Consider the following 16,078-nt stretch of genomic DNA (forward strand, 5'->3'; position numbering starts at 1 on the left):
GGAAAAAATATACGATAAACCATCAATAGTTGTGACACACACTAAGGCTGTATTTTCATACAAGGGCCATTTCAGTTCCCCTTTATGACACATGCCTTCTACCAACCACAGCCCAAATACGTTAAAGAAGTTGTCTTACTGTCTGTAGCTATTTTGTAGTGACAGCGATACAAGCAAGCGCTTTTCACAACAGTGAACCTGCCATTCCTGTCCACCAGTTTCATCAAGCTAGGATGACCTGAGTTACAGGCAAAGTAATAAAGATCTTTTAAAGTTTTCCTAACACTGAACAAATCCAGGATTTCAAAAGCTGGTACAAATTTTCTAGATAAAAGTAATATTTGGGAAGACAATGCAATGAAAAAAAAAATCTGCAGAGTGCACTTTTGTTAGTTTGATAACTTGTTTAAAAAGTAAACTCTTGCTCGGTTTGCCATGCCCCTCCCTGCTCCCCCCTCCTAAATCTTTAACCCAGAACATGGAGCAAACTGCAGAGCTCTGGAAAGGCTCGGCTCGGTCATGCTGGTGCATGCACCTGCTGTAAAAGATTTGAGGGGGCTGTGGGTACCTGGTGCCTGCCCTGCAGCCAGCGGGCAGGGCGTGGGGCTGCTGCCTGGAGTGCGCCTGATCAGGGTCATATGACACGGCGAAGATGGCTGACGCGGAGAAATGCACTGCTGCTGCTGCGGGAAGGCAAGAAGACTTTGAGATCATTGACAAAAACCAGATTCCTAGTGCAACCGAGCTGAAGAACGAGGAAAAAGAGAAAGCGGCAGAAGAAGCGAGGTGGTCTGCTCCGATCTTGTCGCTGGCTAAGAAAGCCTCGGAGAACTTAGCGCTGAGCTATGGCAACGCTCTGAAGTCTGCAGCTTTGGTAGGATTCATATCCAAACCAGTCAGCAATGACAACACAGCAAAAACAAGTATGGTTATGTTTATTTAGTACCCTTGCTTTTATGCTGCGCAAATAAGTTAGCTCCCGTAAGTGGCGTTTCTTAGGGAGTGATGCGTTGTTGTTACTTGGAGTTTGTTGTTAAAAATCTGATGCTGCAGTTTTTTATTTAAGGGAAATTATACAAACAACGTAGGTGTGGGACTAACGAAGTATATTACAACCAAAAGAATCCTAAACTGTTAATATGTTTGGGAAAGCTGACTTTATTTTTTGTGCGGTGGGCTTTTATTAATTCTATTTCTCCCTCTCCCTCTACGTTCTGCTCAGCAGCAGCCTGCCTGTGCTAGGAAGGATTGGCTGGATCACTTGCTCTGGGGGCTGGCTCAGGGAGGGAATCAGGCTGATACTTCTTGCACAGCTTTCATGTCAGAGAGTGGACAATTGGACTAGGAAACAGATTTGTTATAAATTAACTATGCTAAAAATAGCTTTACTTAGTTACAGCTTGCTTTACTGAACATCTGTATTCATCAGCACCGTAACCATATGGATTTATGGAACAGATTTCTTAAAATGGAATTAAGAAGGCTTTAGTGGGATCCTTACAGAAATTAGAGCTCAGTAATACTTAGAGCGTGGAAACAAAACCATTCGGATGTAGGAATGGGATGTGTTAGTCTTGTATTCCAGGCTAGTTCTTGATGGTTTTGGAGCAGTGGAACTCAGTTATGCTAACTGGTTCAGGCCTTCTTGCTTTCAGTATTAAGTATTCAAGCTGCATTTCTCTGGGGATGAATCGTAACTACATGGTGGAATAAATCATTGTTGATGGACTTTTTTTTTATGAAAATACTTCAGTGGATGTAGTTAGAGTTCAAGATTAATCATGTCCTGAAAAAAATAGCTTCTTATCTTTTCCTGCACTACAGTCTCACAGCAAACCTGGATGCCCATCTTGAGCAGCTGGGATTTAATCTGAGGCAGAATATCTCATTACCTTCAGCTGCGTTTGAAATAATGCTCTGAATAGACGTAATTCAACACAATGGTGTTTGGTGAGGAGTTGAGAAAACAATATTCTCCTTCCTGAAGTGAAGCTCCCAAACCTAATGAGACTTTTACCACAACCTTTCACCCTCCTGTCTCTGAAGTAAGGGAATACAGTGCTACCTTCCCAAATTGTTCAAAGCATTTTGATAACATGTTGATGATTTATGGAAAATTCCAGAAGAAAAACTTGTTCATAACTTAGGTGATTTAGTGTCTGTTCACATTACATCTATTCAGCCCTCCTGTATAAAGAGCTTTCCTATCAACTTTGACCAAGCACTATACATATTCAATTTAAAGCTTGTATTTTTAAATAATATGTGGTCTGCCACATATGTGGTCTACTTGTGGAACACTAGATAAAGAAGGCAGCAGGGATCAAGCTTTATTTATAACCTCTACCTCCTATTTCAGATCTGTTGATCCCATGTAAATACTGCTGCACACTATGTACTCAGCTGGACAGATAGGGGAAGATACATCATAAACCCATTTTCTGTATTTGATGAAACTATCCTGCCTGGCTGGGAAGGCAGGAGCTACAAATCTAAAGAATATGAGTCAAGAAAGACTGCGTGTCTTAAAGACCAAAAGATGGAGAACTGTCAGCTTTTCTTCAGGCTTCAGTTATTTTCAAGGTGCGCTAAATAGCGGACAGTAAACAAGGCATGGGGCTTCAAAATGATGATAAAAAATAAGTTGATTAAGAGGCCGTCTGATAATGCTTTGAAAAAGATTGCAGCATATGTCTGGGATCTTTTGCACTTGCGTAACTCAATTTCTCATCTTTGAGGTTTGACTTTCATAATCTGTCTAATACCTGGATACTTTGCATGTATCTACTAGTACGTAGTTTTGCAAAAGGTGTATTTGACTGTGTAAATTTGCAACAGTCAAAATAATTGTTCAAATTATTATTTAAACTTCTTACAAAATTTTAAGAGGACACTACTTAACTGAAGTTTGTGTTCATAATATTCTTTATGAACACAAACTTCAGTTAAGTAGTGTCCTCTTAAAATATATTAAGAGTTTAAGTTTGTGTCCATACACATTATTTTATTATTTTTTTTAAGTCTTGTGGGCAATATAATACGTGTACCTCTTGAGCAAGTCTTACAAGCCAAACAATCCTGATAAGTTCAAGTACAGGAAACGCCCAAAATAACTTGATGAGTTGCTACTGAATACTTCAACAAATATTTCTAGTCAGGTTTTCTTTCTGTTTTTAATGTATAACTTGACAATGCTGAAGTCAAAATTCAAAATACTATAGCCCTTAAAATCCTCAGTCTCATCTCAGATGCTATAAGCAATTTTGAGGCATCCACTACATTGACTGACGATATTAATATGAGACAGGCTACTGGGAAGACAAGAGCTTGTGTGCTCCGTTATTGAAATTAATTTGATTAAAATAGCTGTTTTCACTCTTCTCATAGGGAAAATTTTTGCTTAATCTTATTTCTAGATAACCATCCTGTGCGGAAGAAGGTAATGATGAAAATTAGTACCTGGATAGACTTTTGCATGGTGTTAGTAATAGTTTTAACAACCTTGCATGGGATTAACACAGGGGGTCTACCTGTTGCACTTGGTCTTCTGTACCTGCTGTTTCTGTGGGCAGCGTGGCCCCATTTGATGCACAGACATCAGGAATCTCCTAACGCAATGTCCCTGCCTCAGAAAGTCACTTAGGTGTAGTGGTGGCAGCATCTGTCAGCACCTGTGTGAAGATAAAGTGCTAGCTGGCAGCCTGCCTTTTTTTTTTTTTCTTTTTTTCTTTTTTTTCGTGGCTTGTTTTGTTTCTTACCCCTCGTTCGGGAGGAGCACACCTCTTCCCCAGCACGAGGGGAGCCTCGGAGCAGGGCACCGAGGCCCCTGAAGGCTGCGGGACCTGGAGCCGCAGCTCCCCGAGGCGCCGAGGCCGCCAGGCGGGGGAGCTGGAGGCGGCGCGGAGCGGCCCCGGCTCCACAAAATGGCGGCGGCCGCGCGAGCACCGCGAGAGGCGCGGGGAGGGAGGCGGGGTTGCCGTGGTAACGCAGGAGCCATGGGGCCCGGCCTCGGGGGCAGCCCCTACCCCGCAGGTAGGGCCGGGGGCGGCAGGGTTAGGGATGGTGGATGCTTTCCCGGTGCTGGGGCTCCCCAAGCCGCTGTGGTTCTCTCTCCTCGGTTCTGGAGCTCCGCGGTCAGTGCGGTGAGGGGGGGGCTCCCCAGCGCCTCCGCTCACCTCAGCAAGATGGAGGCTGCGATGAGGAGACGGCGCTCTCCACAGCGCCGGGAGGGAGCAGGAGGAGCGTGTTGCTGAAAATAATAATAATAATAATAAATAAATAAAAATAAGAAACGCTTTTCTTTCTTCACCCTTGTCCCCGCCGCCCAGGTGTGCGATACCACGCCATGGAGGAGCGCGCCAACCTGATGAACATGATGAAGCTCAGTATCAAAACCCTCATCCAGTCGGCCCTGAGCCTGGGCCGCACGCTGGACTCGGACTTCCCTCCCTTGCAGCAGTTCTTCGTGGTGCTGGAGCACTGCCTCAAACATGGCCTAAAAGGTGGGCGCCCGCTCCCTGCGGCTGGGCCGCCGCGCTGAGGAGAGGCAGATAACGGGGTCGATGTCGTGTCTCCGGTGTGACTTCTTGTGTTGTTAACATCAGTTGCATACGGTGAATGGTTCTAGGCAGCCTTCCCCATTATAAGTGTGTTTTTATCCTCAGATATAAGCCATGCCTCCTAAACTGTCATTTTTTTTTTTTAATGCCCCATTTCTCTTGGTGTATTAGGAGCTGGTAAGGTGAAGTAAAATGTGGAAGGTTGGAGGTGGAAGCCTGTCAGTTCTCATCACAAACTTCTCTGTATACTCCCGTAGTGAAGAAGACCTTTATTGGGCAGAACAAATCTTTCTTTGGTCCTTTGGAACTTGTGGAAAAACTGTGTCCTGAAGCATCAGATATAGCGACTAGTGTTAAAAATCTGCCAGAGTTGAAGTAAGTTGTTTGTTGGGGAATATGTTTTTCACTTATACTGCTGGGTAAAATAATCCTTTTGGTAGTTTCTTGCATTGGGTAGTCTCTTGCATTCAGTAATGAGATCTCTTTCCCAAAGAGAAAAATAGGGTATTTGGCTTTGATTTCTCCAAGAAATAAGGAGGCCATCTCAAAATATTCAGTGCTTCTGATTCAAACAATATTGTCCAATTAAAAACAGTATGTGGAAATTTCTGTGAGCTTGCTAAAAATAGCTGTAGTCTTCACCTATTTTTTTCCTCTTGTTTCCATCACTTTTATGGTTTTGTCTAACATTCTGCATGTTTGTATTTCGTTTAGATAATTTGGTATAATGAAGGGACTAGTGTTATGTTAAGAATGCATGAACAGCTGGGTTGTTGTGCTAGTTGAAAATATGTAGATCTTTCCAGTTTATGCAGGTTTTACAACGTACTTTCCCTTCATGGAAGTAATGGGATGTACTCAAATGTTCCTCTGTTCTGGAGACGTTTTATTTCCCCTGGGATTTATTTATTTATTTATTTATTTATTAGTAAATAACTACCTTTGTCTCCCTTCATAAGGAGAGGATTTTGAATTGCACAGGTGTGCTTAAACTTTTTGTTTTTACCAAAACATGCAGTGTTTTATTTTAGGACTGCTGTGGGAAGAGGAAGGGCTTGGCTTTACCTGGCACTCATGCAAAAGAAGTTGGCAGATTATCTCAAAGTGCTCTTGGACCACAAGCATCTATTAAGGTAACAGTACAGACACAAGTACGTTGTATTCACTGAATGTACTTGGACTGCTGTAGTAGGAGGTCATTAATTGACCAGTTGAATTTTAAACTTCTTCTTGCAACCTGCAGAGGAGGAAGTTGTTCGTTGCTTTTGCAGTGAACCTACAGTCACAAGTATTTTCTGTGAACGTTCGGCATCTTCTGCCTTGCACAGTAAATTAGTAAGGGACTGATTAGCTGAGCTTTATAAGGACTACATTACTATTTAAATTTATTTCAGTGATAGAAGTACCATTAAAATTACAATGTGCGGTGATGCAATTATAATATTTCTTTTAGTGAATTTTACGAGCCTGATGCGTTAATGATGGAGGAGGAAGGAGCAGTCATTGTGGGTCTGTTAGTTGGACTGAACGTTATTGATGCAAACCTTTGCTTGAAAGGAGAAGACTTGGATTCCCAGGTGAATATTGTGTTTAAATAAGATCAGTTCTTAAAAGACTCCTGTAGAATTAAGCACATCCATAAATGTTTTACTGAGATGGGTCCAGAATTTCTAAATCTGTTATGCAGTGTTTGTCATTTTAAGTGGACATATGAATGCCGTATGAGAAATCAAATCTTAAATGAGCTGAGTTAATGACATGAGATACATTGTCGAGATCAGTCTGCTAAAAGTTCGTGTCAGGTTTCATTTTGGGAGTGGTAATAGTTTACTTTTGGTTTAGGGGTGGGGAATAACATCCCAGATGTCTGCTGCTTCAGTGAAACAGGCCAGGAGTTTAAGGAATGCTTTGAGATATTCATGGCCCAAGTAAATGAATGGCATTTTTGTTTAATTTAATGTTACATTGATCTCTGCATAAGTTACTGTGTCTTGTAATTCAATACTATGTCCTGTTTCAGCCGATCTGTTTTATTTTTAAATTAGATAAACTTTGACAAAATGGGTCAGTAGCATTTCAGGAGTCTAACCCTCTTTCTGTGCTAGAAATTAAAAGTGTATGTGGCTGTAATTTAATTCTTAGTAACCTTTTTCTTCTTTAAGAGAGACTGTTGCAGAAGATGTTGAAATTATGTTGCCTGTTCTACAAACCTTGAACATGGCTAGCTGTTAATCTCTTTAACAAAATCAGAGAATTACTTCAGTGGCAGGTCCCTGCAAGAAGATAGTGTGTTTGTTTGTAGAAAGTCTGATTTAAGGTGTTTTATTTTCATTTGGTAGGTGAAGACAGGAATGTCCTGTTTAGAGGCTCATCACATTTCTCACACTGACAAGTACATAACAATCCAACACTTCCAGTAGCAGTTTATAGAAATGCTGTCAAAACTAATAACTCCTGGGAAACCGAGCACACTGAATATAGTCATTTTGATGTTTTTATGACAAACACTGGCTTGCAAGTTTGTTTCAGTTGTGAAGAGCATAGGTTTTATCTGTCTTCCTAAATCTAAACTTTAGATTTTTACTTTTTTCCAAATATAATGTTGGCTGCTACTCAAGAATTGCACTGTGAAAGTGTGTTAACTTATTTAATATGTTTTTCAGGTTGGAGTGATTGATTTTTCCTTGTACCTGAAGGAAACGCAGGACAGTGATAGCAAACAGTATGTATTAAGTTTTTCGAAGAACAAAGCTGTCAGATCTGTGGGAACATATCAGTGCTAGAGGTCTCAAAGTCTTCTAGTAATTCAAAAAACAGAATCCTAAATAGATTTGTTTACTAAATAAAAACACAGTAAAGGTTGAGGCCATGGCAGTTTTAACAATACATGTGGGGAGTCTGTCCCAAGCCAGGACCAAATTAAGAGCCCACAATTTTAGGTAGTGTATTTCTTGATTTTTAGGAGATGTGATCTTCCTAGGCACCTTTTGTTTCTTCCTTTTGCCTCTAAAATCATAATGCTATTCTTGTACTTTGCTGATCTTTGGGACAAAAAAGTCATCTTACTGCTTCCCAGTCCAACTCAAACACAAGTATTTTTAGAAGAAAAAGAAAAGGTTTGCAAAACTATGCTGAAAATCCTAGTACAAATTAACACTTTCAAATAAAAAGAATTATATTCTCAAATAATACATTTTCACTTTACAATTAGAGATGGAGGGATCACTGCTGTTCTTGACCAGAAGCATTATGTAGAAGAACTTAACCGGCATCTAAGGTAGGAGTTTCATCTATTCTAATGCATAAACACTCAATTTTCCATTACATTAAATGTCTTTGCCGTCAGTCTTGTAGATTCTTGTCTGATAATGAAACGCCTTTTCTGATTCTTTGCCGAAGACTTGCTTTCATTTTGTAATCTTACTCTTCTGAGGGCAAACATAACACAAAAACAAGTCTGTGTAACCGTGTTAGTTAACCATGTAACAAGTTAACCGTGCTGAGGCTTTCTAATGGTAAACAGGAGATTTTGTAGATGAATTTGTGATAGAAGCATCTCGAGATTTGTTCTTCACATGGAGATGCATTCTGCTTACAAGAGAAAACAGTCTTTCCTCTGTTCTGTTTTTTGTGTGTTTTTTTTTTTTTTCCAGCTCACCGAAGTATTTCACTGTTAGCAAATACAAGTATGGTTGTGAATAAGAATAAGTGCTGAATGTTGACACTTAATGTATTGGTTTTTTTGCATTTTTCCTTACTGCAGTTGCACAGTTGCTGATCTCCAGAACAAAATAGACTGTTTAGAGAAGACTAATTCAAAGCTGCAGGAAGAGGTTTGTGTCTGGCTGTTAAATATTTCTTAGCTCTCTCCTGTTAGAGGTAAAACACCCGAAGAATTCATCATAGGCTTAAACTGTTTCAACTGATATTAGTGTAGTACAGAGGACTAGCAAGAGCTGGGACACGTGGCCAGCTCTGTGGAAAGGTTTTGTTATTTTAGTAATTAAAATGCTTTTGGATACCCACTTGTTGGACTGGTTTCCTTAATTGAGGTGTTTTTCTTGCAGGGATTTCTCCACCCCAAAATAATCATATCAGTAAGGAAAATGATTTGTCCCTCTTCTTTCTGCTCACACATTTATATATTTGTTGTGTGAGGAATAGAAGTCAAAAAAAAAAAAAAAAAAATCCCAGTTCAACTTGGAAGCCATTCCTAGTTGGGAACTGAAATAAAAGCCAACAGCAGCACACATGATAAAGGCAGAGAGGGTTTCTGTTTGTTTGTTTTTAGGTGATGGTTGTTTTATGTTTTTCATTATTACATGCATTAGTTCTGACTGCATTAGTGTAGTCCAATTTCTAACACTCCTTTTGGGGCATCTCCACTTGAAACTGCCATAAGGCTCCAAAGGTGAATGTCAGCCCTGACTTGGCATGTGCCTTGTAATTCATACCAGAAGGAATACTACAGACCTCAAACCTGTGGTGGTTTTTAAGCCTTTTACACTATGATAAATTTCTTTGTACAGATAATATTCAAAAGTAATTGAGGGCATGAAGCAGAGGTCAAGTAATAAATGTTGGTGGACTTATTAATTGAGGCTGCATAGTGAGTGTGGCTGCAAAATGGTCAGGCAGTTTCTGGGAAGAATGAAAAGCTCAAGAGGGAGAGTGAGAACTAACTATCTTTAGAATTCATCCTGATGCTGCATGATTATACATTGATAAAAATATACATATGTTCTTTTCATAGCTGGCAGCAGCAACTGACCGAATTGGATCTCTTCAGGAAGAGCAGCAGCAGTTAAAACAACAAAATGAATTAATTCGTGAACGGAGTGAAAAAAGTGTAGAGGTAGGACAACGATTTAAAGATGGGGATCCTTAAAATAATCAAGCTCTCTTGTTCAACTGGAGTTAGTGCTCTTGAAAGAGCTTTGAACTGGAATGCTAAGTACCACTGTTTAGCACACTACTGTAAATCACTGATTATTATAATATGCACATATATTGGATTTTGCTGTTCTCTGCCAGAGACTTAAATATGTGTTTGCAGAAGGGAGACAGCAATAAAAGTGTTAGAATGGTTTCTTGTTATTTTTACTCTTCGAAATTTCAGTTTATTAATGTTGGCTAGATTTTAATCATAAAGTGGTAGGATTTTGCTTGAAGTAGCATGTTCTTTCTTGTGTGAAACTGTTTCTGAGGTACACTTAAATTGTATAGCTTTGTAGTCTTATGTGGCTTTTGCTAATGTTTCTTACAGGTAACAAAAGAGGATACAAAAGTAGAATTGGATACTTACAGGCAGTCTCGGCAGGGTCTTGATGAAATGTACAGTGATGTCTGGAAGCAGTTGAAAGAAGAAAAAAAGATAAGGCTGGTAAGGAAACTTAATTATAGAAAGGAAAATGAAAGATCCAGGACTGTGTGTATTAAAGTAGCATTACAAATATAAGATGTGTGCTGTGCACTTCTTGAAACTATTCAAAATTCATAATGGGTTTACAAGCAAGATGCTGGACATAGATCACTTACAGTGTCTGTAAAGAACTGGAAATCTGGGCTTTTGGAATGCTCAAAGTGAAAGGTCTTCCCCTATTTAAAAATGTACCGAGATTATTACAGAAGAGGCTAAGATAAAAAGAAAAAGAAATGTAACTGTGTTTATGGAGGAAAATATGGTACGTGGACAAGGGTCACTTCCACAGTGAACTGCCAGTTGGTGACTGGTAAAGAGGCTGACAAGGCTTGCTGTGTAGGTTTATGTGGGTTTTGGAAATACTTACCTGTGGCACGTGGCTACGTCATAGTAACTAGAAAATCTGTTTGTAAGGAACTAGAAAAAGAGTTGGAGCTACAGATCGGAATGAAAACAGAAATGGAAATTGCCATGAAACTTCTGGAAAAAGATACTCATGAAAAACAAGACACCCTGGTTGCGCTTCGGCAGCAGTTAGAAGAAGTGAAAGCTATTAACTTGCAGATGTTTCACAAATCTCAGGTACGTACGTAGTGGTGAACAGAAAGAGCAGCTGGAGTGGTGGCTTTTTCATGCTGATCATGCACAAGATGTGCAAATGCACTTACATGCATCTGAAGTAATAGATGCAGCAATTTTCTTAGGAATATCTATTTTAGAACTGTGAAAGCAATTGTTTATTTTTTTTTAATGTCTCATTGTTATGAGATTGGGGGTGTTTGGAAAGAAAGGGACTTTCCTCGAGAATGCTGTGTAGTGTGCCATAGGATATCCAGGAAATGCTGAGAGAGGAAAAGATGGAGAGCTCTCACAGGGAAGAAAGTGGTTTTAAGGGTCTTTGTTTTAGCCACTGAATGACTAGTCTTTAAAAAATGTAGTTACTTAATACAGCCAAGAACTGTTTTGCTTCTCCTTCCCATCTGTGTTGTCTTGCTTTTCACTTAACAGTTTATCATAGAAACCAATGACAAGCTTCTCTAAACCAATAGAAATTAAGTTATTTTCGTGTAATTTCTGGAGTCTGTATCCAAATGGTCAACTGAGTGCTGTAGCTAGTGAAAAGGCAATGCTGGATCTGAGACGGGGGGAGCTCTGTGGTCAGGACTGGTCATACACTTGTAGACTTTTCTACAAGGAAATAATGGAGTGGTAGTATATGCACAAAATATGCAGAGTTTGTGCCCATTAATGAAAGGGATTTAACTAGACTTCCCCTCCCATCTCTGGTGCCAGAAGTCCAAAGGTGACTTCTCTCCATTTTTATGGTCTGTTTCCTGATGTTTATTCAGGCTTTGTCCAGGCTTTTGCCTCCTTCACAGATGCATATAAATCTGCAGAGCAATGGCCAGTGAAGCCCCAGTGCTGAGGTATGCCTTTGCTTTGAAAAGCAGAATTTACTTGATGTAAAAAACACTTTTCTTGGCTTTCTAGTTCCACACCCCTTAAGTGCAGCTGTTTCATTCAGTGTAACAGTAACATAATCAGTATACTTACCCTTACAATATAATGTGACGGTTTTCTTCTTCAGACTCCTTAAAAGATTTCTGGCTTGTAGCTGATCTTGTGAGTCAGAGTTTAGTACACTAAAATGTTTTTCTGAACAAAGCAAATCGAGGAGTGTTTGCTCTGTCATTATCAGCATTTTGTTTGTGCATTCCATTTAGACGTAGGCACGGTTTGTAACAAGATAAACAGCCTTTATCTAGGGACTGACTTTCATTAAGGCCTAACGCTGTGCTTTCAAAAACTGCAATGTCTTACCTGCAGTGTCTGTTCACTTTATTCCTACAGAATGCAGAGAGTTCATTACAACAGAAAACAGAAGCAATATCTTCCTTTGAAGAAAAAACAAATGAGATGATGTCTTCTATGAAACAAATGGAAGAGAGGTAATTACAAGCTTAACACCACTCATGTCGATGGAAAGGTTTCAACTGAGACCTTTATAGAACGACCTTGTATTTCTCCATACAACGCTATCAGTTATGTCTTCTATAGATATTTGGGCATGCATGCTAGCATGATGTTCTTTTTTTTCCTCCCCATTATCACTCTGTCATTATCTATTCCCTTTTCCCAGGCAAACATGCACATAGTTGACTCATTTGAAAATCATAGCTCTTTTCAGAGCAGACTGTTTAAAAACGTGTTGACATTAGATAAGGAACAGCTATGACTCCTCATTTTGTGTTTTGCAGAAACTGTTGTTTTCAAAAACTCAGTTGTTCTCTAGTATCATCAGGTTTAGCTTTCTGTAAAGGCGTATATGGTAAATATAAAGGAACAAAATGACAGCAAATAGATACGGAATATGTGAATTAACAGCAAATGTACATGTTCCTTACTTTGCAGATTGCAGCACGCAGAAAAAGCAAGGCAAGCTGCAGAAGAAAGATGCAACAAGATGAAGCAAGAGCTTGCTGGCAGGCTTGACACTTGTCGGCAACAGATGTCCCAGCTGGACAGCAAATGGTATTTCATCAGTGTTTGTTTTTCCCCTCCTACCATTTCCTTAAGATGTGCTATCCTTAAGTGCCATAGGATATTTTCTGCTGTAGGCTTTCTCAGAATCGATTATTTTTAAATAGCTCAACTCTGGAAAAGGAGTTAAAATCTGAAAAGGAACAGAGACAAACTTTGCAAAGAGAACTACACCAAGAGAAGGATGCTACCTCTCTGCTTAAAACAGAATTGGAACAAATGGAAGGACTGAAAAAGGTATGCATAGTGCAAATGTGCCCAGTGTCCAGAATTAAAGCTGACTTGAAATGAATGCAATGCTTGCATCTGTAGCAGATTTGTTGTTTCTGTACCATGCTCATCCTCTGAGTGGTTTAAAAAGCTTGGCTGATGTAACAAGTCTGCACATGAAATGCCAAGGGGGACTTGGAGCAGTGCAGGACTCAGGCAATTAAAACAGCTTAACTAGAGATGGCTGAGGAGGTTGCCATCTGAGCTGCCTTAGCTATGAGTGCCTGAGCCACATACCAGTCAGCCAGATGAAGAAGGGGACAAAAACCTCAGCAGCTGCCCTATGGTGGGATAGCCCTGCTCATGTGGGAAATGGCAGGTTCAAAGCTTTCAGTGGCTCTGTAAGAAAAAGAACATGTTTTCAAACATTCAGAACAAATGAGATGTTTTGTTTTTAACATGAGAGTTCTTGTGAACCTAAAAAGAACATACTTCTGTGTATCTAGCAGTTTAGACTTCGAAGGCACAATTGCACGTCAGTATCTGTCTATATGCTTGTGGTTGGCATAGGACTGCTGCATTCTAGCTGTGTTCAAGGATGGTTAAAGCCTGAAAATCTTCCTCTGTCTCTGGTAAAGATGATTAAATGACTTCATTGTAGGCTGAACAAGAACCCATGGGTAGTTCATGTAATGCTAAAATAAAGCCTTAGAAGTAGGTAGCTTTGTAAAGGAACTCATGCTTGTGAGATGCTTGGGTATTTTGGGTAGAAGATGTTATGGATCAGACTTGGCACGCAAACTTGATTTTGTACTTAATTTTACAGGAACTGAGAAAACTGCAAGATGAGAAGCAGCAGTTAGAGAAAGTCTGTGAAGAACAGGAGCAAGCTCTTCAGGAAATGGGACTTCATCTCAGCCAGTAAGTTCTAAGAGTCAAACTACTGGAAGTGATGTGACTTGGGGGATAGTGTATGAAATTAATACAAATAATTCTAAAGCACATCCAGTTATATGTGAGAATTCTAGGAGGAAATTACTATGCACAGGGAAGCCATAAGATAAAGGTGAGGGAAGATCCTTGCATGAGTAAGCTGGCTGAGATGGGAAACTACAGTAAATGGGAACCTACGGTTCTTAGCGTAGAACTCTGCTTTTTCCATATTGCTTCTGAATATACCAAAGAGGGGGGTTTACCCCAAGGTGACTGTTTCCTGATGATACTAAGTGGTTCAGAGCTGTAACGGTGAGCTGACTGAAAAAGAGTTTAGATTCAATGGTTAGACAGGGACATGGCAGGTAAAATTGAACACAACAATATGGAAAGTCATGCAGAGGGAGTAATTTCTTTTTTTTCTTCAGATCTAAGCTGAAGATGGAAGACATTAAAGAAGTAAATAAAGCATTAAAGGTACTGTGTATCACATGGATATTTTGGCTAAACATGCATTTCACTTAGAACTTCAGATTTCACCGCAGTTAACTCCTAATTCATTTTATCTTATGTTAAAAAGATGGCTTTTGAAAAGTACCAACAATTGGTTGGTGAACTGCTTCTGAACTTTATTTTATTTTTATCTGTACTGATGGCTTTGTTCCCATTTCATAGGGTCATACCTGGCTGAAGGATGATGAAGCAACGCACTGCAAGCAATGTGAAAAGGAATTCTCTATCTCAAGAAGAAAGGTAGTGCTGTTCAGGGGTTTCTTCTCCTTTTCTCTCAGAAAACAATGCGTGCTGTTGCCTAGTTTGCTAAGGAAAGCTGACACTGCTTCGGTTCCAGATCTTGTTCTCAGGAATTCTAGTTACCATACCAACCACAGCTTCCACAGCTGCGTGTTCTGCCTGGGCCTTTTCCTTGGCAGGGAGTTGGTGTGAGCTGTGTCCCCTAGAGTGTGGTTCATTTCAGTTCTCTGAACTGTACCTGAGGAGGACAGCAGCACTCTGACAGGCCGTGCTCAGTGCCTTTCAGGCACAAGGAACCTCCTGGTCCTGCAGGAAGAACCTGACAGCACCAGAGCAGCCAGCGAGCACCAGCATGGTGCAGGGAGGCCGCACTGGGTACAGACTGTGCTGCTCGATGCTGAGCTCTCTGCAGGAGGAAACTGCTGTGAGGGGTGGGCTGGGAACTGGAGGATGTCGAGTGGACTCTGAAGGCTTTTCTGAGCTTTATGTCCTCAGTATGCTTTTTATTTAGGCAGTTGTTCTTACTTTAGCTCTTTGTTTGTAGCATCACTGCAGGAACTGCGGGGACATCTTCTGCAACACGTGCTCCAGCAATGAACTTGCACTGCCATCGTATCCTAAACCTGTCCGTGTCTGTGATACGTGTCACACCTTACTACTTCAGCGGTGCTCATCTAATTCCTCCTAAGGCTCTGGTAACCTCTAAGGGACCACTTTAGCATTGGGAAAGTAGCCATTATTTTTTTAATTATGAATTCCAGGCACCTTCTGTGCAGCACTGTCTGCTCTCTAGTATTTTCCACTGTTGGATAGGTCAGTGTAAAAGAATGTAGGGCTTAATTATGCAAGTTAATATTTCTCCAACTGGAATTACTGAGAAAACTTATTGTGTAATTTCCATTATAGTTCTATTTGAAATTAAAATGCACACTCACTTTCCAATTTTTATAGACAAGGTATTTGTACTAAAATTTGTATATGGCATTTCTACAGTTACACCCAATCCCTGTAAAAGTTTATTCTGCACATTAATGTCACTTCCTCTGTGTTCAGTGTAGGTGTTCCTGTTTGTTATACTTGGCTACTGTACAGTTTTGTATTTGTGCTGAGGAATGTCCATTTATGAATTATCTATGGAAAGAGCTTTATCCGTGTTAATGAATGTGCCTTCAGTATACTTCCTAGTCAAAACCTGCAACTTAACACTTGTTCTGAAAGTGGCTGTGAACACAGTATGGTAGCTGCACAATAAAGCCTTTTGCAAAAACTGAAAGTGAAGTTCTGATTTCTAAAAGCCGAGAGGGTCATGGCTCCTGGAAGAGAGGGTTCTTGTGCTGAGGTCAAAGGCTTAAAATATAGAGACTGAAACAGCTCTAGACTTGACCAACAGCTCCAGGATGCTTTGATACAGTATTCCCTTGGACAGGCTCCATAGAGCCAACCCTGAGGAAATAATTGCTGTACCACCTTGAGAGGAAGGGAGCCCAGCATGCTGTGACATCTACCTGCAGCTGCTGTTCAGATTGACTGCCTTCACAGGAGCAAGTATGGTGCTGCCTTCCTGCACACTTAATTAAAACTGTAATTAGTTACACACACACAGAAATAGCTACTGCATCATGTGAGAAGAGTAGCATCAGCTAGTAGTAGTCTTACCCTG

The 16,078-nt window shown here is 40.3% G+C and overlaps 1 protein-coding gene and 1 long non-coding RNA gene across 4 annotated transcripts; one reads left to right on the plus strand and one right to left on the minus strand.

Moving 5' to 3' along the window:
* Positions 1-498: 498 nt before the first annotated feature.
* RUFY1 (RUN and FYVE domain containing 1) lies at positions 499-15,691 on the plus strand. Of its 3 annotated transcripts, none has more exons than XM_005024290.6 (18): positions 499-923; positions 4,329-4,502; positions 4,817-4,934; positions 5,591-5,692; positions 6,013-6,136; positions 7,223-7,281; positions 7,771-7,836; positions 8,323-8,392; positions 9,313-9,414; positions 9,826-9,942; positions 10,396-10,563; positions 11,833-11,930; positions 12,394-12,513; positions 12,630-12,759; positions 13,559-13,653; positions 14,094-14,142; positions 14,341-14,418; positions 14,963-15,691. In XM_005024290.6, exons 1-18 carry the CDS (start codon positions 653-655, stop codon positions 15,104-15,106), a joined length of 2,085 nt encoding a protein of 694 aa, XP_005024347.3. In that variant the 5' UTR covers positions 499-652; the 3' UTR covers positions 15,107-15,691. The 3 variants fall into 3 exon arrangements, with proteins under 3 accessions (XP_005024347.3, XP_071879239.1, XP_071879238.1); XM_072023138.1 differs by having other exon boundaries at positions 735-874; XM_072023137.1 differs by lacking the exon at positions 499-923 and adding an exon at positions 3,776-4,032.
* Positions 3,309-3,897, minus strand: LOC139998642 (uncharacterized). Its single transcript, XR_011803318.1, has 3 exons — positions 3,759-3,897; positions 3,531-3,671; positions 3,309-3,425 (listed from the first exon to the last, which is right to left on the minus strand). It is a non-coding gene; the product is annotated as an uncharacterized lncRNA (long non-coding RNA).
* Positions 15,692-16,078: the final 387 nt, after the last annotated feature.

The sequence above is a fragment of the Anas platyrhynchos genome, chromosome 14 (genome assembly GCF_047663525.1).
Source record: "Anas platyrhynchos isolate ZD024472 breed Pekin duck chromosome 14, IASCAAS_PekinDuck_T2T, whole genome shotgun sequence".
Taxonomy (NCBI): Eukaryota; Metazoa; Chordata; class Aves; order Anseriformes; family Anatidae; genus Anas; species Anas platyrhynchos.